Source organism: Brassica rapa, chromosome A03, assembly GCF_000309985.2.
Source record: "Brassica rapa cultivar Chiifu-401-42 chromosome A03, CAAS_Brap_v3.01, whole genome shotgun sequence".
In the NCBI taxonomy this organism is placed as follows: Eukaryota; Viridiplantae; Streptophyta; class Magnoliopsida; order Brassicales; family Brassicaceae; genus Brassica; species Brassica rapa.
The window spans coordinates 17194004-17215099 of NC_024797.2; the positions used below are offsets into that span (position 1 = coordinate 17194004).

The window sequence follows — 21096 nt, forward strand, 5'->3', positions numbered from 1 at the left end:
GTCCCCTTAGTCTCAAGGGTAACGACTTTGAATATACTTGGCGTGTTTCATGTTTTCTTTAATGTGGCACCTTTGATCAAGTTCCATCTCTCTATAAATAAAAAGTGTGGGAGGCGCATTCTCAGCACACACACACCATCTTCTAACAATTCTCATTGAATCTTATTACTAGTAAGTACGATAAAATTAATGGGTTCAAGGTTTATCGACACCATTCCATCCTTAAGGTTCTTCTCTCTAATTCATTTTAAACAACGCTTATATGTGCAGAGTTTAGTTTATTTCCTTTCATTGTTTCATATATAGTATATATGTGTATATACTATATACATATATGCATGGTGCTTTATGTATATGTACCAACAAATATAATCATTGTATCGCCATGCAGCTATGATGATGATAAGAGTGATGATGAATGTGCGTTTGTGAGAGCGCTACGTATGAGTGGTGGAGACGGAGCCAACAGTTACTCTGCCAATTCCCTTCTTCAGGTTTTTCAATCACTTCATGATTATCAAATTGTTAAACTTAAAACGTTAACCAACTGATTTCCAAGTTCATGAAATTGACAAATGAATTTAAATCTGCAGTATAATTAAGACCAAAGTCGTGATATGATTCGAACATAATCCAAATAGACTATGCAGGAAATATAAAAACTTATAAATTACCTACTACTACAACATTTATATATAGAAAACTATAAATTACCAACTAATATCAACATATATATATAGATATATGTGTATATATATTGGATTGTCTTTAATGAACACTACTGGAATTGAAATTATAAAGAGAATTTTCATAAAAAAATTCCTGATCAAATTCATATGTTTAGTTTGCTTTTTAGAAGTTTGAACTTGAATATAGGAAAACAAAATACGTAAGAGATGCTACAGAAATTTAATTGAGATAACAAAATGTTCGTTGGGTATACTTCATTTAAAATAAACAGAAAATATTTATGTTTATTAAAAGTAAACATGTTCGACGTATATTTACTGTGAATTTTTTTTTTACTGATCTTTACTGTGATTTTGTTCGAATCATAGGAAGACTTTATTCTTATACAGTAGATCTAAATTCATATGTAAATTCATGAACTTAAATTATAACCAATCAAATTCATTCAAGTCATATGTCTACTTTGTTTTTAAGAAGTTTAGATGAGAAGACAATATTGTTCGTTAGATAAATTCCAGTTACAGATATACCTTATAAATGCCTATATGTTAGTCATGTATAAACATGTTCGAGGGATCAATAACAGTTGTTCAAAAAAAAAAAGGGATCTTTAACTTGATACAGAATTACTGACTTAACATATAGTCGTGAGTACTAGGGTTAGTGACGGTTTCTTGTCAAGCAAAACTAAAATATACTATTAATCAAAAAAGATTAATAAATGATGGCACCTAGGAGGCTAGGACAAAAAGGTTGTCAGCAGGTTCTTATTAAGGGATAAGATTTGTCTGGAAGTCATATTTCCCCTTTTAACTTTTAACTCATATTTGACACACACACACAATAATAAAAAGATATATGTATATATTAAATGTATAAATTATATATGGTTGTCGTCATCATGTAAGTTAGGTCCCAATTAATGTGACATATTAGGTTCCGAATGGTAACAGCGGACTAAGCGGTGCGGGATAAGCGGTTTGACTGTGGTACAGTTATAAAAACGTATAAATATATAGTATATGTAGAGATGTTAACTACAGTGAGGTGCGGTGCGGGATGGATGTTACCATTCAGAGCCTATATATGTCACGGATCGAAATATTATACAGTTTCATTCCCAATATATAACTATCACAATCAATATTTTTTCCTTGAATATTTGAAAACGAATCATCGAAATAATTTCACTTGGAATAGAGAGAAAACAGTTTTCTAATTACGATATTTTTTTGGTTTCTAGAGAAGAGTTTTATCAATGGCTAAACCAGTATTGGTAAAAAACACAGAAGACATGATGATGAACTTAGACTTTCCAAGCTACATCAAAGTTGCCGAACTGGGTTGTTCGTCCGGACAGAACTCATTTGTGGCTATATCTGAGATCATCAACACAATCAATGTGTTGTGCCAACAACTGAACCAAAACCCACCAGAAATCGATTGTTGTCTGAATGATCTCCCCGAGAATGATTTCAACACGACTTTCAAATTCGTACCTTTCTTCAACAAGGAGCTCATGATCACAAACAAATCATCGTGTTTTGTCTATGGAGCACCAGGCTCTTTCTACTCTAGACTCTTTTCTCGCAACAGTCTCCATTTTGTACATTCCTGTTACGCTCTCCATTTTCTCTCCAAGGTACTTAGCAAATTGAAAGACTGTTGTAACGTTTTTACTTGTATAAAAACATTGAGTTATTTGATATTTATATGATGTGATTATGTTATGTGTTTGTATATAGGTTCCTGAAAAGCATGGGAATGATAAGGGAAGTGTGTACATAACAAGTTCAAGTCCTCAAAGTACATACAAAGCTTACTTGAATCAGTTCCAAAAAGACTTCACCATGTTTCTAAGGTTACGTTCTGAAGAAATTGTCTCTAATGGACGCATGGTTCTCACCTTGATTGGTAGAAACACTCTTGACAGTGATCCATTGTATAGAGATTGTTGTCACTTTTGGACATTGCTATCCAAATCTCTCCGTGACCTAGTCTTCGAGGTATATAAAAACAAATTCTTCATGTCTTTTCAAACATTTTTAATATGTCCATGAATATTTTTGACATTTTTAAAGAACAAACCAACTAGCTCATGAATATTAATATATGCCTCTTAAAGAGAACAAACCTTCAGCTTGTTTTATTTTAAGTGAACTATATTTTAGCATTGTTTCGGTGTCTTACTAAAATACAAAGACCAAAATTATTAGGGTTATTTTAGTATGTTGAATTTAGACATGGTCCTCATCATATCAATCTTTTTATTAACAGGGCCACGTGAGTGAATCAAAACTGGATGAATTCAACATGCCGTTTTATGATCCAAACGAACAAGAACTAGAAGAAGTGATACGAAACGAAGGCTCTTTTGAAATCAATGACTTAGAGAAACATGTATTCGACCTTGGCCTTAGTAACAACAACAACGAAGAAGATGACTATGAGGCAGGATACAATGAAGCTAATTGTATAAGAGCGGTTACTGAACCAATGCTCGTTGCTCACTTTGGAGAAGATATTGTCGATGTCTTGTTTGATAGGTATGCACACCATGTGGCTAAGCACGCGAGCTGCAGAAACAAAACGAGTGTCACTCTTGTCGTTTCATTGGCTAAGAAGTAATGATATCTTGTTTGACTCATTAACTTTTGTGGGTACGTACTACGTAGTGCTTGTATTTACTATCTACTATATAGTGTTTCTCTTTTCAGTTCATGTATTCCAAGACATGTTATGATGCCATTCTTAGTATTGGAAAGTAAAGCGTGATAGTACTATGTTGTGTTTGTTTGATTTTAAGGTCACTTTGTTGTAATTAATAATGATAAAACTTATCAGTATGTTGTTCTTTGTTTGATTTTAAGGTCAGTTTGTTGTAGTAAATGACAAGAACGTTGTATATACCTATATTTGGTTTTAAAGCATACTACGTTTTATATGATCATTTAATAATGCATAAATTTAATCAAACTTCTTAGTGTTATTCTTTTCAAATGTAATTTAATAATTATAGATAAAATTATGTATTCAGAAAATGGTACAGTAATATAATATAATCATTACTAAAACATTTTTTGATAAATAATGTGTAAACCAGGTTGGAGTTTAAAGCAAATCTTCTGGACAAGGTTACATTTGGAGATTTTAAGGGGGGGAGAGAACTGTTTTTTTTTTCTTCTTTTCACAGCGTCCCTGCAAAAGATGGTAAACCCATAGAAAGAAAGTCAGACAAGATGTTCAAAAAAAAAAAAAAAGATGTTCAAAAAAAAAAGATGTTCAAAAAAAAAAAGAGAGTCACACTTTCATTTTTCTCTTATACGACGAGGAAATTTGAATGCATTATTCTATTCATTTACAAAAACGTGCCGAACCATCAATTTGACCGACATATAATGGTTAATCAATCATCATACGAATAAATATATCTGGCGTAAAAAACATATTCATATCAAAAGTCATTGTAAGACTTTTATTTTTTTCATATTTTAAGACTTTACATGCATGTATGTATAATCATGCACTAATCACCATTAATATTCCTTTTTGGTCAGAAATTTGAAATTTTAAAAACACCGTATTTACTATAATTAAAAAGGACTTTGATGTTGGCAATGCAGATTAAGATGTAAGATTTTTTCATATTTTAAGACTTTACATGCATGTATGTATAGTCATGCACTAATCACCATTAATGTTCGTTTTTGGTCAGAAATTTGAAATTTTATAAACACCGTCCTTTATATTATTAAAAAGGATTTCGATATTGGTAATGCAATTAATTATCTTGATCTCACAAGGGGTTTTTTTTAACGATGATTTATTATGAAATTACATTTATGAGAAATACTACAACCGGTAATACTACATGCATGTAAATGATTACTAAAACATTTACAGTAGAACCTCTATAAATTAATAAAGTTGAGACTTTAAAATTTTATTAAAAGAGATATTAATTTACAAAAGTTTTCTTTTTTAGATTTTTTTCTATTTTTGAACATTTTTATTAATAAAATAAGAAAATATTAAATTTACAGTATAGAAATTATTTAAATTTTAGAAATTTGACTTTCATATTATTTTATTATCTTATTTGGTGTATATTTTTTATGTTTCATAGAATTGTTATGTGGTTTTTGATATAATTTTTTTAAATATTATCAAAATATATTAAAATATTAATATGATGTTTATTTTGTACTTATATAAAATATAGAGATAGATTATTAATTTATGATTTTAATGGGATTATATATTTACATGGAAATTTTAAAAATATACTATCTTATTATTTTATCGATTTGTATCATATTTTACACCGGCCCAAACATGAACCGAAATTTTTTATTAATTTATAGAAATTATTAACTTATCGAATATTAATTTACAATACATGTTTAATTAGACGAGTCAGCACACACACACCTTGTTCACACTGATTTGAGACTAGCAGAACGACACGCTTAATTAGTTTCTGACCATTGCATTGTTTAAGAGTCATTGATTACTAAAACATACTCGACATTGTTCTGACCATTGCATTTTTTAAGAGTCACATTGAAACCTTTACTTCTTGAGAAATTTAGGGGTTTTCTGAGCTCAGAACTCAACAAAGCGAGAGAATTGAAAGTGAAAAAAAAAAAAAAAAAAAAAATTGAAAGTGGATCTGAAAATCTGGAGAGGTTCAGACGTCGTCGTTTATGGAAACCCATTCTTTACTGGTTGGAGGCCCAAAAGCCTTTTACCTGATAAAACAAAAATTAGGGGTGTTCCGAGAATCGAACTCGGGACCTCTCGCACCCGAAGCGAGAATCATACCACTAGACCAAACACCCTTGTTGATTATATCGAGATATAAAGTATTTATATTACATTCTCGTAATTGCATTTCACAAACAGTTCTTGCTATTTTTATGACAGCTAGTTTTAGAAATAAACTCATCTAAAGTTTTAGAGTTTATTTCAAATTCATCCAGAATGATTATCAATGAAGAAAAGTGTCAGCCACACTTCATTGTACATTAAACAAATTGTGACAAACGTGTTCTTTCTTCAAAGAAAAGAGAAATTGTTTCAATGCAAATTAATTACTACAGGAGGGTCCATCAATTACTTGATCTTCTTCTTAGGCCTCAACTGCAATAAACAACGAGAAACAACCCAGCAAAAATGTAAATCATTTGAAACAAACAAGTTTAAATTGATTGGTAGCAAAATAAATTTTTACCTGGTTGGTGTGACCACACTTCTTCTTTCTGCAGTTAACTGCCCTTGGGTGAAGACGAGCATAGCACCAGTTTCAACTCAAGATTTCAAGCTGCACTGCTAACTAAAATTACTAGCCGATATTAAAGGATGTGTAGACGTCCAAGAAAGAAAACTTCTACATACTGGAGTTAGCATTTAGTAAGATCCATTAGTCTATATGCTAATGAACAAAACGAACAGCAAATAAACACATTACAATCTCCTCTGTTATTTTTTATGGCAGATAAGACACTTGATCCTAATGAGTTATGTACTTATGTTTAACTCTCTATTTCTAATAATTCTCATAATTAAGAAAAGAAACATAATCAATGTTGTCAAACAACTTTTACGTAAACCTTTTTTTTTATCAAACCATAGATTACTTAGAAAACAAATCAGTTTACAAAGGTAGCCGAGGAAGAAAGCCAAAACAAAGTTTCTTTTGCCAATAAGTCTGCTCGAACATTAGCTAGGCGTGGAATGAAAATAAAGCAGATAGAGGTGAAGGAACTCACTAACATGGCAATGTCATGGAGGATACCCTTCAAAGTCACATCCTGCCCTTGAGAATTCAAAAGCGAAATGAGATCTTGCAGTCAGAGAATAGGTTGATACTACTGACATGAGATGAAGCTGCAGCCACAAGTTCAGCTTTAACCGCCAATGCTTCAGCCACAAGAGCCGAAGGAACGAAACACCGGTGAGAAGAGGATCTTTCGATGATAGAGTTGTTAGCATCACATAGTTTTGTTATTAGATTAGGTTAATTGACTATCAAAATTGCATTCGATGAAGTGCCAGAGAGAGAGAATCCTATATAGCGCTAACAAATAACACAACGTGATTGTCATTTTTTTTCTCATTACCAAAACTCCAAAAGCAAAAGTTACAAAGTTGAAGAAAGACCAGCTTATAAAGTCCTCGAAGCAGCTTGAAGGATAAATTGGAGAGAGAACAAAACTAACTTAGAAGTGTACCCAAGAAACTACAAGAGTCAAGGGCACAACTGAACTATGATGACTCCGAAACCTTCTCTGCAAACACATTGAAGAAAGACCGCACAATTGTCAGAAATAATCAAAAGTACCTAGGCAAAGATTCAGCTTTATGTGTTAATACCCGTTCCTGATTTTCTGAAATAAGATTTTCCATTTTTTTTTCCTTCGACATTATAATAACTTAGTAAATAAATTTGTTAATTGTTTTGGTTAATTTTGTGATTATCGAAAGATCCTCAGGTATCTTAATTCTCCTAATAATCAAACTGATAAGTCTATTGATAAAGTTAGTTATGATTGTGAAGATCTCTTGGTACTGCATAATCTAATAAAACCCCTCAATAACCCTAATTCAGTTCCTATCTCTTGGTACTGCATAATCTAAAACCCCTCAATAACCCTAATTCAGTTCCTATCTCTTGGTACTGCATAATCTAAAACCCCTCAATATATATATATACATGTATAACAAGGGCTAGGTTAACAAAAAAAAAAACAAAAACAAAAAGAGAAGAGTAAATTGGAGAGAGACCAAAACTAACTTCGAAGTATACCCAAGAAACTACAAGAGTCAAGGGCACAACTGAACTATGATGACTCCGAAACCGCACAACTGTCTGAAATAATCAAAAGTACCTAGGCAGAGATTCAGCTTTCTGTGTTAATACCCGTTCCTGATTTTCTGAAATAAGATTTTCCATTTTTTTTTCCTTCGACATTATAATAACTTAGTAAATAAATTTGTTAATTGTTTTGGTTAATTTTGTGATTATCGAAAGATCCTCAGGTATCTTAATTCTCCTAATAATCAAACTGATAAGTCTATTGATAAAGTTAGTTATGATTGTGAAGATCTCTTGGTACTGCATAATCTAAAACCCCTCAATAACCCTAATTCAGTTAATCTAAAACCCCTCAATATATATATACATGTATAACAAGGGCTAGGTTAACAAAAAAAAAAAACAAAACAAAAAGAGAAGAGAGTAAGTAATATATATGAAGAAGACTGAAATGAGTCGAAGAGATGTGATTGTATGCAGAGGAATATGGTATGTAATGGCTATACTCTCGCTCTTTGGCCTCTCCATATCACTCAATCTTATGTGGCCACCTGGGGGAAAGTCGCCAGCATTGTCTCGGTTCCTCAGGGACGGCGCGGTGAGTGCCACACAATTCTATGCAGTGACGGTACTCAGGTATCTCTTATTCACCGATCCTCCTCCCTCCACTGGTTGCTACAAGGATTTTACTACAAACTAAGAGAGGATTCCTCAGTTTGTCTTTGCGAAGCTTTCCATATTAGCGTTACTGACATCTCCGTCAATGTATTCACTTTTGGTGGATCATGACGTATTGGTATACATGTCGTTATTCACCATATCGTTGTTCACCGGTGGGATAGGTCTGATTCAGCTATCAGATAAGTTTAGGATGGAGATGAAGAATGCTTATATCACGCTTCTTTGCGGTTGGTTGTGTTGCCTTTTTTGCACTTATATTTTTATTTACCTCCCCAGTATACACGTGGCTATGATTCTTGCAGGAGTTTATTGGATGTTCATCTTTTTTCATCTATTTAAATAATTACCGCAGTTAGGAGCTCTCTACAAATTCTGCTTAATTTTTCTTAATGGTATTAGAGCCATTAAAAATGGTATTGTAAGTCCTATATAAGAGACTCCACGTTCTGAGTTTAATGACATGTTAACTTCTTGCTTTTACCATTTATTTGAGAGCTATAAACATTAGTCACACATATCCTTATTTAACTTGATACTAATCAAAAGCTATTCATGACTTATTGGACATTTGGCACTTGTAATCTATATAACATCGTCGTGAACCAAACGTTAATACCACTATCAAGACGAATACTCAATTTTACGAATCAAGTACGGACCAAGTAAGAAGTACGAGCTGAGTAGCAAGTAAGAGCCTGCTCATGAAACAGTGTGTAATTATCAGAAACAACTATGAAACTGAGAGTGGGCAGAGTTCTACCTAACAATTTTTTTTGTGAACATTCGTATAGAATTCAAACCATCTAAGCAACTTCTCTATTAAACTAGCTGTGGTCTCACTGTCAATTTTAAACCAATCCATTCAGGAAGTAGCCTATGGGTTATTCGTATAGAAAATGCAAAATAGCTATATAAGCCAATTAACAATAACACAAACGTCATTTAGTCACTAACACTTTTTCTCATTCCCAAAACTCCAAATGCAGAAGTTTACAACGTTGAAGAAAGACACAGCTTATAATGTTTTTACGAAGCAAACTGAGAGAGACAAAAACCAACTTCGAAGTGTGTACCCACGAGAGTCAAGGGCACAACAGAACAATGATGAGACTCATTGAGAAATCAAAGTCTTCTTCCTCTGCGTCCACCCTTTCTACGTGTACTGTCGGTGGGAATTGGAGTCACATCCTCTGCAAAATACATTCAAGATTAATTCCTTTCAATTGACTGAAAATAATCCAAAAGCAACTAGAGAAAGAGATTCAGCTCTCCGTGTTACCTATACGACCAATCTTCATGCCTGAACGAGCAAGGGCTCTGAGAGCAGACTGAGCACCAGGGCCTGGAGTCTTGGTTTTGTTTCCTCCAGTGGCACGGAGCTTCACGTGCATGGCTGTGATCCCAAGCTCCTGTTACATAATAGGATTAAAGATTATTAACATACAATCGCACAATAACACTATAAAAACGAATAAAACAAGAACAGTTTGCTGACCTTGCAACGTTGAGCAACATCTTGAGCTGCAAGCATAGCAGCATAAGGAGAGGACTCATCACGATCAGCCTTCACCTTCATCCCACCTACAAAAAAAAAAAAATTAATGATTCAATTCGCATAATCAGGAACCACATAATATATTTCAGCTATAAATACATACTTTTTTTGTAATTATCTACTTCTCATAGTTCTAAACCAGTAAAAGAATTCAATACATGCAATTAATTATTTGAAGTTTACAATTAATAATTATTAATTAATAAAAATTCATTGAAAATACAAAAAAAAACTATGAAGTATTTTTTTTGAAACAATTTTTTTTCCTAAAATTGTTTGTGTAAACATATAAACATGAAGTACTAAGAGAACATACCGGTGATACGGACGAGAGTTTCTCTTCCAGACAGATCCGTCACATGCTGCAATAAAATTACCAAACAACAGCATCATGAGTCGAATTGACTCTGCAGAGAACAATTAATAATACTAATTAAAATCAATCAAGACAACTTACAATGAAAGTGTCATTGAAAGAAGCAAAGATGTGAACAACACCGAACACTTGCTCTCCGTCACGAACAGCTGGTCCGAGAGTGACAGTTTCCTCCTTGGGCTCTCTGGTCTTTCTCCTCGACTAATATAAAACCGAAGACAACAAAACGGTTGTTAGAAACAGAGAATAGTTCGTTCACTGGTCTAAACGAAATGATCGAACTCAACAATAACCATAATTATACTACTACACTATCGATCGATCAAGGGAACAAAAACTATGTGAGATCTAAGACATGAGCTCAGCTCAAAGTTCGAAGCCTGAAAGAGGTTACTTACCATGTTCACCAACGGATGAGAAAGAGACGATTTGCTATAGGGCTTGCGGGAAGCTGGCAGCGGAAACAAGAGAGAGAGAGAGAGACACTCGGGCGCTACAATGCCAATTATATATATATTAGGGTTACATTGGAAACCCTTATTGGAATTGACGTTACTACCCTTATTTTTAAAACGTCGTCGTTTTCTTCGTATGCAAAATTATATTGCAAGTTTTCTTAGACCAAACCGATATATTCTTGCAACACTGTCTCAAATGATTTATAAAGAAAGAAACCGATATCCTCTTGCAACACTGTCTCAAATTGGTGTTTTGGCGGTTGGTCTTGCACAACATTCTGATCATTCGGCATCAATCTCTCTGGGCTAATTTGGAGTCTCATATTCAGTTTTTCTTGGTGGTTTAGAGATAGTTTTGTTCTCGTTGGGGTTACAAGAGTACAATGGAGAGTTTGATTAGGTAGCTTAGGATCCATAAACGTGTTCCTAGGTAATATTAAATCACTCCATTGTCTTGTGGTTGAATCTCTGTTGAGGTTTAATTTCATTGTAACACTTTGTTGGATAATGAAAGTTAAAGTTGAACCAAAAATAATAATAATAATAATAAACCACTTGGAATCCATTATCAATAAGGAAGGAAGCAATCAGTTTTCTCAACAGGGAAAATGGAAAACATTTTACACAAAGAAGATCAGAGATATCCAAGAACATTGCAAAGTACCTCAACTTCTTTGTAGAAAGTGTACATGTCATCAACATACTCCACAGCGCATTGGCGACAAATGTGAACAAACTTTTCACTCGTTCTTTGTTAATTATTTAGAACTTGATCTAATTCATTTTTACGAATCTTCAGGAACACTTTAATCTTTATTTTATTTTTGAAATGGTTAGAAACTATAGAAGGTTTTCTATCAATCAGAGAGCTGAACATGTGCACCCACGTATTCTTTACTTATTTCAAGAGTGAGATAAGAAAAACACAAGCATCATGTTTCACTATGATGAATAAAACATTTTTACAGACACTGATTAATACAAAGTTGTACAAAGAGGGAGAAAAGAAGAGAAAGACGATGACTTTCTCCAACACCTTATCTCGAGTTCATAGTTAACTCATCTTCTTCACACTTCAACTCTAACCTCTCTTTTGATCATGACCAATTAGTAAATCATCACCAACAACGCATCTGTTACCAATCATAATCATCGAGGCTAGCCCGGTGAAAGCACATGACAGTGCAGATGAATATAAAGAACGATGTGAACTCTATGAGCATTGCACCCGTCTCGATCATTCCTGCATGCCTTAATATGATTGGAATCGCCAGGCTTCCTACCGTTGATGCTCCTGTCAAGAACTTTGCTGCATCTATCCATCTGCGTTTCAAGAAGGAGCAAATCTGGTGATTCATGTATTGTAATTTTGATTTTAGTAGTCAGGTATTATAGTTAACTAACCCTCCACCATCTCGACTAATTAGGAATTGTGTTGAGCCTCCTCCAAAGAACATGCAAGGCATAGGCACAACCACATACATGAGTGCTGAAAGCATTGGCCACCAGTTACTATATAGTGCACACGCCTGGCCATTAGAAAACAAAAAAAGTTATCTCTATATCTCCCAGATGGCTAGAATCTGTGTTACTTATTGAATGATACAAAATATACTAAGAATGGAATCATATGATAAACTTATCAAATATGAAAAAAATCTGATTAACATTGCTTCCTGTAACAGAATTACAACAGAAAAATTAGATAAAAATAAGGATCTGATACAATCTCAGGAGCGAAGATGCTTAGATTGGGAGAAGTTGATCAGAAAGTTGGTTATCTTCCTAAATCTACTATAGGCATCTGAATAGGGTTGCATTTGTCAGCTTAGCATATACAAGAGTGTACGTTGGTTAGTGCGGAAACGTGACAAAGATAACAATTCTAGAGGTTATTTTGGTTTTGGATGGGGTTTTGAGCTGTTTAATCAAAACATACAAGAGAGTAAATCTCAAAACTTTAAATTATGCAAAACAGCACAAGGTTCATATGTTGCAAGCAGGATGTATGATGGACCAACAATAACAACTCTGCTTAGTATACTAAACTCGTCAAAATCACAGCAAAAATAAATAAATCAGCTAACCATATACAGTCAGGTGTGACAGGTAAGCACATATACAAGTAACCAAACGAAAAAATGCTAAGATGAGAAGAATGATCTAAGCCTTAGCTCACAGAAGTCATGATCAGTTAACCTTACCAGGATCTGAAGGAGGATACTAGATGAAAACATGAAGGCAAGTCCAGCAAGTCTGTTTTATCAAGAAAAAAATTAAAATCTGGTAAAGAATAACACTGCCTCTTATGTAAATAACAAAGTAAATAGGTTTTGAACTTCTTACACTGTAACAAAACAGCAGTTTGAGCATTCCAGAAGAAACCCACATCGGAACATTAAAAAAATTAGCAAACAAATTAGTGAATTTGAACAATTCAAAACCTTAGCTCACGATAAATTAACAAAGCATGAAGCTTTAACAAATCTGATTCAAGCTCGTCAGGAAAAATTAATAGAAGAGAAGGAAAGGTGAGTAATTTGATTGTTTAATTTACCTTCGATGGTCATAGCCATGTCTGATTAACGGAGATCGACTTTGATCGCTCGCCGGTGGACTGGAAAGAGACGAAGGATGGACTCGGCGATTTGGGAGGAGCAGAACCGAAACACCGTGTCAAAAAAGTCGTTACTAACCCAAAACTACGACTGGATAAAACTGGTTTGGTTTATTTTGGTTTTAATTGGGTTCTCAAGGTTTTAATGAGTGTTTTATTTGTCTTAGTTATTTGATCATGAATTTGGAAAACACAATCTATTATTATATCATGATTTTTATTTGAAAATTAAACTACAATTTAAAATACAGAAATGTGACTATGTGAGTGTTGAAATATTTATTGGAAAATAAAAAACAAAGCCAAAAAGTTACATATATATGTAAATATTTATTATTTTGAAGATGTCTGAAAAATCAAAATATTAATCTTTAAATACAGAGATAATCATTTTTGTTGTGATTTTGATATTATGATTACTCAAATTTTGAGTTGTTACTAGGGCTGTTCAATATGGTAAAACCGAACCGTACCGAACCGAACCGAAATAGATAATATGGTTTGGTTTTGGTATATACCATATAAACCGAATGGATATAATTTTATAAAAACCGTAGGATTTGGATATGGTTTGGTATATAACCGATTAAACCGAATAAACCGAACAAAACCGATTAAAAGTAGAAACATGTAAATATGTATCTATTTTATAACAATACATGAAAATCTATTTGTTACATAAGTTAAATTTGTGTTAATAACTATTACCATAATTTTATAGTAATAAAAACCTTAATTTGTAAAACACTTAAACTATAACTAAATAACAATACATCGCAATTCAGACATCTTATTTTCTAAGTCTTTTTTTGATCTTTTTGATTATTTTAGTCTTCACAAAATTAATATGAAGATTATAAATTTGATGGACAATAATTAATGGAAAATTTTCAATTGAAAAAACATGACTTTAATGAACACTAAATATGGAAGAGTGGAAAAACTTTTCTTTCATATTTCTGTTTTATTTCAAATTTTTATTTTCAAAATTTCAAGCTTTGATTTTAGTTATAGATTTGATTATTTTATTTGATGGTAGAAGCATTTTTACTTTTTTGTTCATTTATTTGAACATGTAATATATTTTTAATAAATGACTGTGTTGACAATATGATTCTAAAATTCATATATATGATCTCAAACAAAATAATTATGTTTTTTGGTATAAAACCGAATAAACCGAAAACCGACGGTATATAAACCGAACCGAAGTAAATATGGATTTAGATTGGTAGTTATATTTTACTAACCGAAATACCGAAAACCGAAAAAAAACTAAACCGAAACCGAACTGATATCCGGATTGAACACCCCTAGTTGTTACAAATTTATGTTTGAGAATTGAATTTAGGACGATTAGAAAAATACTTCATTCCCGTAAATTAATTTGGGTATATGATGACTCTTTGTTGTTATTTTTGTTTTCTTTCATATAAAATGATATTTTAGTTGTAGTCTTATAGATTAAATATGCTGCTATTATTATTCGTGCATTATTCACGTGATTGACATAAATCATTAGACCATTTTCAATATGTTTTTCATTTTTTATTTCAAAATACAATAATTCTGTAATGGATTTTATTTGAATTTTACTTTATTTTAAGGTAAAAATAAAGTAATAAGTTAAATAATTTGTATATGAAATAAACTTGTTTTTATGCCATTAAAGAATGAAAAATAAAACAGAATTATAACATTTTTTTTTATTTCAAGATGTATACCAAGAGATGCTCTTAAAATTGTTGGAACCCAAATTTCAGCAATATCTCTTATATTTTGACATTCCTATTACAAAGATTTCTTTTCAACATTAAAAAAAATACAACCTTTTATATTTATTTTTCACCTTTTATATCTTTTTAAAATTATTACTTTCTGTCTTGTCACAATAGCATTTAAGGGAAAATAATAATAACTAGGTTAAGACCCGCGACTTGCGCGGGATGAATATTATATATATAAATTATTTTATATATTATATGTTTATAACATATTATGAAATAATAAATATATATTGAATAAAAAAGTCATTATCTACTAGTTATATAATTAAATTGGTGCGAACATATAAATAAATTTTATAAATCGAAAAAATATTTTTTCTATTTGATATGATATATAATTAAATTTAAATGATAGTAACATATATGGTATATTTTAATATTAATATTTATCAGATGATGCTTTTTGCTCATATTTTTTTTTATCATTTGTATTTGTTATAACAAAAAGTCTAAATTAGTGATAACAGAATTTGCACTGTGGAATTAATGGTTTAAGTAATTTATAATATTTAGAAAAATTAAGTTGTCAATATTTTTTCAAATTTTTTATCAAAAAAATGTTCAAAGTAAATTTCAAAATTAAGATATTTATGTATTTTATATGGCATATAGTTTAATTTAAAATGATACATATATTTATATATCTTTTATTTTTGATACTTATTAAATGAGACTTTCAACTTATATTAGTTTTTAATTATTTGTATCATGTCATAACAAAAGTTTTAAATCATAGATCACAAAATTTGAATGTGGAACTTTTAACAGTTTTAGTAATTTATACTCGTTTTTAAAAATTCAAAATATAATATATAAATAATTTTTTTAAAATTTTTATTATATGGTTACTATAATTGTTTAATTTATTTTAATAGCTTAAAATTAAACAAATATAATTATAATACACACTTATTTTTATCAAATCTTTATTATTCAAAATCATTAATTGTCATATATACTTTAGTCACATTAGGCAATTCTGTAATGTTATTTAGGGAAATAATGAAACACATTAATAATGTATTTACTTTGGTTTAATAAAAAGCTTATTATATATTTAGATGGACCAACCTATTTCTCTAAGGATTCTAAGAATCATTCTAGTGATGACATGTGGCTACAAAAAAATGTTGCAATACTTCTCAAATAATATATAGGGGATAACACAATAAATGTCATTTTAAAAAACAGAAAGAAAGAAAAAAAGAACAAGCCAGGAGAGCTAATCTGAGTCGTTGCCTCTGTCAGCTTGGCTCGGACCGACCTCGTACCTTCGCTTTGTCTTGTCTTGTCTCCAAGCTCAGAGTCTCCGCCGTCTCCGCCTCCGCTCCCGTCCAATTCCCAGCGAAGCGAACGACTTCACCGCCTGGGCTTGGCTAAATCCCTACGCCAAGTAAGTTTTTGTTAAACCCTAATCATCTCATTCATCTAGGGCTTGTGTATTCTCTTTTCCCAATTGCTTATTTGATTCAAAGCTTGGATCTTTCGTGAGTAGGTGTGGTTGTTACCGAGAAAGATCAAATCTTTAGCTTCAATTGAACTTCATCACTACGTCAACAGCTCAAAGATTTGATTTTTATTATTCCTTGAAGGGTAAAAAAACTAGCTTTGATGGTTGTGCTAGAAGATAACACCGAGAGGGAGAGGTCACCACCACTTGTAGAGAATGGTTTCGCCAATGGACCAAAGGCCATTCAAGGGAATGGTAATGATAATGATACACTCTCTTACGCCAACGTTCTTCGCGCAAGAAACAAGTTCTCCGACGCGCTTTCTCTCTACGAGACTCTTCTGGAGAGAGACAGCAACAACGTTGAAGCTCACATTGGGAAAGGGATATGCCTCCAGACGCAAAGCAAAGTGAACCTCGCTTTTGATTGCTTCGGAGAAGCAATCAGGTTGGATCCGCATAACGCTTGTGCACTGACTCACTGTGGTATACTTCATAAAGAAGAAGGGAGGCTCGTGGAAGCTGCTGAGGTGTGTGACATTTAAACTTTTTAAATCCATCTGTAAAAATATTATTAACTTAATACTTTGTAACAGTCCTACCAGAGAGCACTGATGGCAGATGCATCGTACAAGCCAGCAGCTGAGTGTTTAGCCGTTGTTTTGACCGACCTTGGAACTAGCCTGAAGCTGGCTGGGAGTACTCAGGAGGGGATTCAAAAGTACTACGAAGCCCTTAAGATTGACCCTCACTATGCTGTAATTTTTTCTCTGATCCTCTACTTTTTTTCATTCTTATTAATGTAATTTTCTGATCGTTTATTTCACAATGCTGAATGTGCAGCCTGCGTATTACAACTTAGGTGTTGTGTACTCTGAGATGATGCAATACGACAGTGCCTTGGGCTGCTACGAGAAGGCTGCACTTGAGAGGCCAATGTATGCAGAAGCTTATTGTAACATGGGTGTCATCTATAAGAACCGTGGTGACTTGGAGATGGCAATCACTTGTTATGAGAGGTAACATATTCTTTAATTGGTGACTTGCTGCTTTGTTGAAGGGACAAGTGTGACATTGTTTATTTTCATTTTCTTCTTCTGCCATTAGATGTCTAGCTGTATCTCCAAACTTTGAGATTGCGAAGAATAATATGGCCATAGCTCTGACAGATTTAGGAACAAAGGTAATAATAATCCTTAAGTTTTATTAAAATTTAGTTGTTCAGCTGTGAGTGTATCTGAGTTGTCAGTGATGTTTCTTCAGGTTAAACTTGAAGGCGATGTGAGCCAAGGAGTGGCGTATTACAAGAAGGCTCTCTACTATAACTGGCACTATGCAGATGCTATGTATAATCTTGGGGTGGCTTATGGTGAAATGCTGAAGTTTGACATGGTATTTAATTTTGCGATTTATTCATTTCTGTAATTCAGTAATTATGTGCTTGGTTTTTGAGGTTGGTCATGTGTTCTATTTGTGCAGGCAATTGTGTTCTATGAGCTTGCGTTCCACTTCAACCCACATTGTGCTGAGGCTTGCAACAATTTGGGAGTACTCTACAAAGACCGTGACAACCTTGATAAAGCTGTGGAGTGTTATCAGGTATTGTTTATGCTAAATCTGCATCATTTCATGATTGTTTCATTGTCTTTTGAATAATACTCCCAACCTTTGTAGATGGCTCTGTCAATCAAACCAAATTTTGCACAGTCGCTTAATAACCTCGGTGTCGTCTACACAGTCCAGGTTTGATATAGATTAAGGATGGCTTAGTGTTTCTTAATAGAATCTTTAGACTCAATACTCAATGCTTATTTTTCTGATATTACAGGGGAAAATGGATGCTGCTGCTGATACGATCGAGAAGGCAATCCTTGCAAATCCCACTTATGCAGAAGCTTTTAACAACTTAGGTTTGAGTTCCCTCTTCTGTTCTTAAGAGTCGTTTAGTTTCTGTTATAACCTGTTTATTCAAATGTAGGTGTTCTTTACAGAGACGCTGGAAACATAACCGCGGCTATCGATGCTTATGAGGAATGCCTTAAGATAGATCAAGATTCTCGCAATGCTGGCCAGAACCGATTGCTTGCCATGAACTACATAAACGAAGGACTCGATGACAAACTATACGAGGCTCACAGGTTAGAATTTATATTATGACTTAGTTTTGATTTCTCTTCTGTTACTTTTATGGGACTTACAGTGAGAAACTCTTTTATGAACACAGAGACTGGGGTTGGCGTTTCACAAGATTACACCCACAGTACACTTCGTGGGATAATGTTAAAGATCCAGAGCGACCTATCACCATCGGATATATCTCCCCAGACTTCTTCACTCATTCGGTTTCTTATTTCATTGAAGCCCCACTCACTCATCATGATTACACAAAGTACAGAGTTGTGGTTTATTCAGCGGTAGTCAAGGTATGATTTTTCTTTAAAATACTTCTCCTTAGATGAATATATTATGTCAAAGCAATTCATTTCCTATCTCTTTCTCATGGTTTTGCAGGCAGATGCAAAAACATTCAGGTTTAGGGATAAAGTGTTGAAGAAAGGTGGAGTTTGGAAAGATATATACGGAATAGATGAGAAAAAGATTGCAAGTATGGTCCGAGATGACGAAATCGATATTTTGGTGGAGCTCACTGGCCATACAGCGAATAACAAGCTGGGAACAATGGCCTGCAGACCAGCACCTGTTCAGGTGAGAGGAATTAATAAAACTATCTCACTATCTTTTTTTTCTTTTTTTCTTTTATGATTTTAGATTTTTAGTTTACTTTAATTGGTTGAACTATCAGGTTACTTGGATCGGCTATCCAAATACTACAGGCTTGCCCACTGTTGATTACAGGATTACGGATTCGTTGGCTGATCCACTAGATACCAAACAGAAGTACGTTCTTGTTCATAACAAAATGGTTTTCTCGAGTTTCAGAGTGATCTAAATAGAGTCCTGAGTATTTATTCTTGTGTGTATTTAATTGCAGACAGGTTGAGGAGCTGGTTAGGCTTCCAGACTGTTTTCTTTGTTACACACCATCCCCAGAAGCTGGTCCTGTTTGTCCAACACCCGCTCTGTCCAATGGCTTTGTCACATTTGGTAGTTTCAACAATCTCGCAAAGGTTAGATAAACTACACATAAACCAATCTCGTGTAGTCTCTCTTTTAGTGGTTTGAAGGGTTTATCTTTGCGTTGCTGCAATCAGATCACTCCTAAGGTGCTGCAAGTATGGGCTAGGATACTGTGTGCGGTTCCCAACTCTCGTCTGGTGGTAAAATGCAAACCTTTCTGCTCTGACAGCATTAGGCAGAGGTTTCTCACGACGCTGGAGCAGCTTGGGTTAGAATCAAAGCGCGTTGATCTCTTGCCGCTTATTCTTTTCAACCATGACCATATGCAAGCTTATTCCCTAATGGATATAAGGTAATTTTTTTTGACACATTGTATTTACTCAAAAACGCTAATAGATTAACAGATTACATTCTATGCAGTTTGGACACATTCCCTTATGCTGGAACTACCACAACCTGTGAATCTCTCTACATGGGAGTTCCATGTGTTACTATGGCTGGTTCAGTACATGCTCATAACGTTGGTGTCAGTCTTCTCAGTAACGTTGGTAAGCACTTGGTGCCAAAATTGGTTTATTACTGGAGACATCGTTTAGCTTATGCAACCGTTTCTTTTGATTCAGGTTTAGGACGCCTGGTTGCTAAAAATGAGGATGAGTATGTGCGGTTATCTGTTGATCTAGCTTCTGATGTCACCGCTCTTTCAAAACTGAGGATGAGTCTCCGGGATCTAATGGCTGGATCTCCTGTTTGTAACGGTCCTTCCTTTGCTGTTGCTCTTGAATCCGCGTACCGAAGTATGTGGAGAAGCTACTGCAAAGGTGAAGTACCGTCCTTAAAGCGAATGGAAAAGCTGCAAAAAGAGGTCCAAGAAGATCCCTTGATCTCATCAAGACTCAACGTTACTGGAGAAGCCACTCCTTCTCTCAAGGCCAATGGCTCTGCTCCTGTTCCTTCTTCCTTACCTACCCAGTCCTGGCAGCTCTCAAAGAACAGGGACTCCACTAGTTAAAAGTCAAAAACAGGATAACAGAGATTATAGATGTTGAGAAAACTTAATGCGTTTGCAGATTCTGGACCCATATGGGTGAAAGATGTGAAAGAGAGTCTCCATGAGATCCTCCTCTCTTTTGGCTTCCATGACTATAGGAATAGACTTTTAGATTACTGCTTGTGTAGTAAAAAGAATAGTATTCTTAGTTTAGCTTTATAATGATTCTTGGCAAGTCTATGTGGAATTGGATTTGGAGTTTTTTCTTCTCATCTGAGAGATCAAAATGTTGTATCAGTTAGGGTTTGAAGGCTTATTTGGATGCTTGTTTTTCATGTGTTTGGTAATGAATCATATGATAGTTGGCATATTCCTTCTTGGTTAGAGAAAATAAACAAGTAAAGACTAATTATGAAAACATTATTGGTTAGTTAAAGTCTACTTACTTTTGACTTGTATTATTATTTACTTATGTTTGCCAACTCCATATCTGTTGAATTAATTAGTATAGAGGGAGTAAAAAGCAAGCAACTACTCTTCAATTCCCACTTCATCTGCTCCATTGCATTCCACCAAAAGCCTAAAAAAAAATCCTA

General features: G+C 33.6%; 4 protein-coding genes, 1 non-coding gene and 1 pseudogene across 10 annotated transcripts; 3 read left to right on the forward strand and 3 right to left on the reverse strand.

Annotated features, from left to right (window-relative positions):
• Positions 1 to 189: 189 nt before the first annotated feature.
• LOC103859391 (salicylate/benzoate carboxyl methyltransferase) lies at positions 190 to 3597 on the forward strand. The gene is made up of 5 exons (XM_009136918.3): positions 190 to 227; positions 392 to 494; positions 1934 to 2332; positions 2436 to 2696; positions 2968 to 3597. The coding sequence occupies exons 1-5, from the start codon at positions 190 to 192 to the stop codon at positions 3316 to 3318; spliced, it is 1152 nt and encodes a 383-aa protein (XP_009135166.1). The 3' UTR covers positions 3319 to 3597.
• A 1254-nt stretch (positions 3598 to 4851) lies between these two features.
• On the forward strand, positions 4852 to 9279 carry LOC117132834 (annotated as a pseudogene).
• On the reverse strand, positions 5460 to 5531 carry TRNAP-CGG. Its single transcript has one exon. It is a non-coding gene; the product is annotated as a tRNA-Pro (tRNA).
• Positions 9079 to 10664, reverse strand: LOC103859393 (40S ribosomal protein S14-2). Its single transcript, XM_033288130.1, has 6 exons — positions 10518 to 10664; positions 10201 to 10320; positions 10060 to 10105; positions 9684 to 9769; positions 9468 to 9597; positions 9079 to 9378 (listed from the first exon to the last, which is right to left on the reverse strand). Exons 1-6 carry the CDS (start codon positions 10518 to 10520, stop codon positions 9311 to 9313), a joined length of 453 nt encoding a protein of 150 aa, XP_033144021.1. The 5' UTR covers positions 10521 to 10664; the 3' UTR covers positions 9079 to 9310.
• Positions 10665 to 11455: 791 nt separating this feature from the next.
• On the reverse strand, positions 11456 to 13342 carry LOC103859395 (vacuolar protein sorting-associated protein 55 homolog). 2 transcript variants are annotated; one of them, XM_009136921.2, is made up of 4 exons: positions 13135 to 13342; positions 12782 to 12833; positions 11982 to 12106; positions 11456 to 11900 (listed from the first exon to the last, which is right to left on the reverse strand). In XM_009136921.2, exons 2-4 carry the CDS (start codon positions 12812 to 12814, stop codon positions 11714 to 11716), a joined length of 345 nt encoding a protein of 114 aa, XP_009135169.1. In that variant the 5' UTR covers positions 12815 to 12833; positions 13135 to 13342; the 3' UTR covers positions 11456 to 11713. The 2 variants fall into 2 exon arrangements, with proteins under 2 accessions (XP_009135169.1, XP_009135168.1); XM_009136920.3 differs by having other exon boundaries at positions 12924 to 13318.
• A 2804-nt stretch (positions 13343 to 16146) lies between these two features.
• On the forward strand, positions 16147 to 20868 carry LOC103859396 (probable UDP-N-acetylglucosamine--peptide N-acetylglucosaminyltransferase SPINDLY). 5 transcript variants are annotated; one of them, XM_009136922.3, is made up of 17 exons: positions 16147 to 16374; positions 16574 to 16961; positions 17028 to 17189; positions 17275 to 17450; positions 17539 to 17614; positions 17695 to 17823; positions 17911 to 18030; positions 18106 to 18174; positions 18260 to 18341; positions 18410 to 18569; positions 18656 to 18854; positions 18943 to 19137; positions 19235 to 19329; positions 19424 to 19559; positions 19644 to 19861; positions 19930 to 20057; positions 20133 to 20521. In XM_009136922.3, exons 2-17 carry the CDS (start codon positions 16593 to 16595, stop codon positions 20519 to 20521), a joined length of 2703 nt encoding a protein of 900 aa, XP_009135170.1. In that variant the 5' UTR covers positions 16147 to 16374; positions 16574 to 16592. The 5 variants fall into 5 exon arrangements, with proteins under 5 accessions (XP_009135170.1, XP_033143732.1, XP_033143730.1 ...); XM_033287841.1 differs by having other exon boundaries at positions 18139 to 18174; XM_033287839.1 differs by having other exon boundaries at positions 16149 to 16378; positions 16577 to 16961.
• The last annotated feature ends 228 nt before the right edge of the window (positions 20869 to 21096 follow it).

Excerpts from the sequence above, each read along its gene's own strand:
- LOC103859391 (XM_009136918.3), top strand. The coding sequence starts at position 190 with ATGGGTTCAAGGTTTATCGACACCATTCCATCCTTAAG. Across the intron at positions 228-391 it reads GACACCATTCCATCCTTAAG|CTATGATGATGATAAGAGTG; the intron begins GTTCTTCTCTCT and ends ATCGCCATGCAG. Across the intron at positions 2,697-2,967 it reads TCCGTGACCTAGTCTTCGAG|GGCCACGTGAGTGAATCAAA; the intron begins GTATATAAAAAC and ends TTTTATTAACAG.
- LOC103859393 (XM_033288130.1), bottom strand. Across the intron at positions 10,106-10,200 it reads CTTTCAATGACACTTTCATT|CATGTGACGGATCTGTCTGG; the intron begins GTAAGTTGTCTT and ends ATTTTATTGCAG. Across the intron at positions 9,598-9,683 it reads ATGTTGCTCAACGTTGCAAG|GAGCTTGGGATCACAGCCAT; the intron begins GTCAGCAAACTG and ends ATTATGTAACAG.
- LOC103859395 (XM_009136920.3), bottom strand. The coding sequence starts at position 12,976 with ATGTTCCGATGTGGGTTTCTTCTGGAATGCTCAAACTGCTGTTTTGTT. Across the intron at positions 12,834-12,923 it reads AACTGCTGTTTTGTTACAGT|ACTTGCTGGACTTGCCTTCA; the intron begins GTAAGAAGTTCA and ends TTGATAAAACAG. Across the intron at positions 12,107-12,781 it reads GTATCCTCCTTCAGATCCTG|GCGTGTGCACTATATAGTAA; the intron begins GTAAGGTTAACT and ends TCTAATGGCCAG.
- LOC103859396 (XM_009136922.3), top strand. The coding sequence starts at position 16,593 with ATGGTTGTGCTAGAAGATAACACCGAGAGGGAGAGGTCACCACCACTT. Across the intron at positions 16,962-17,027 it reads GGCTCGTGGAAGCTGCTGAG|TCCTACCAGAGAGCACTGAT; the intron begins GTGTGTGACATT and ends ACTTTGTAACAG. Across the intron at positions 19,862-19,929 it reads TATTCCCTAATGGATATAAG|TTTGGACACATTCCCTTATG; the intron begins GTAATTTTTTTT and ends CATTCTATGCAG.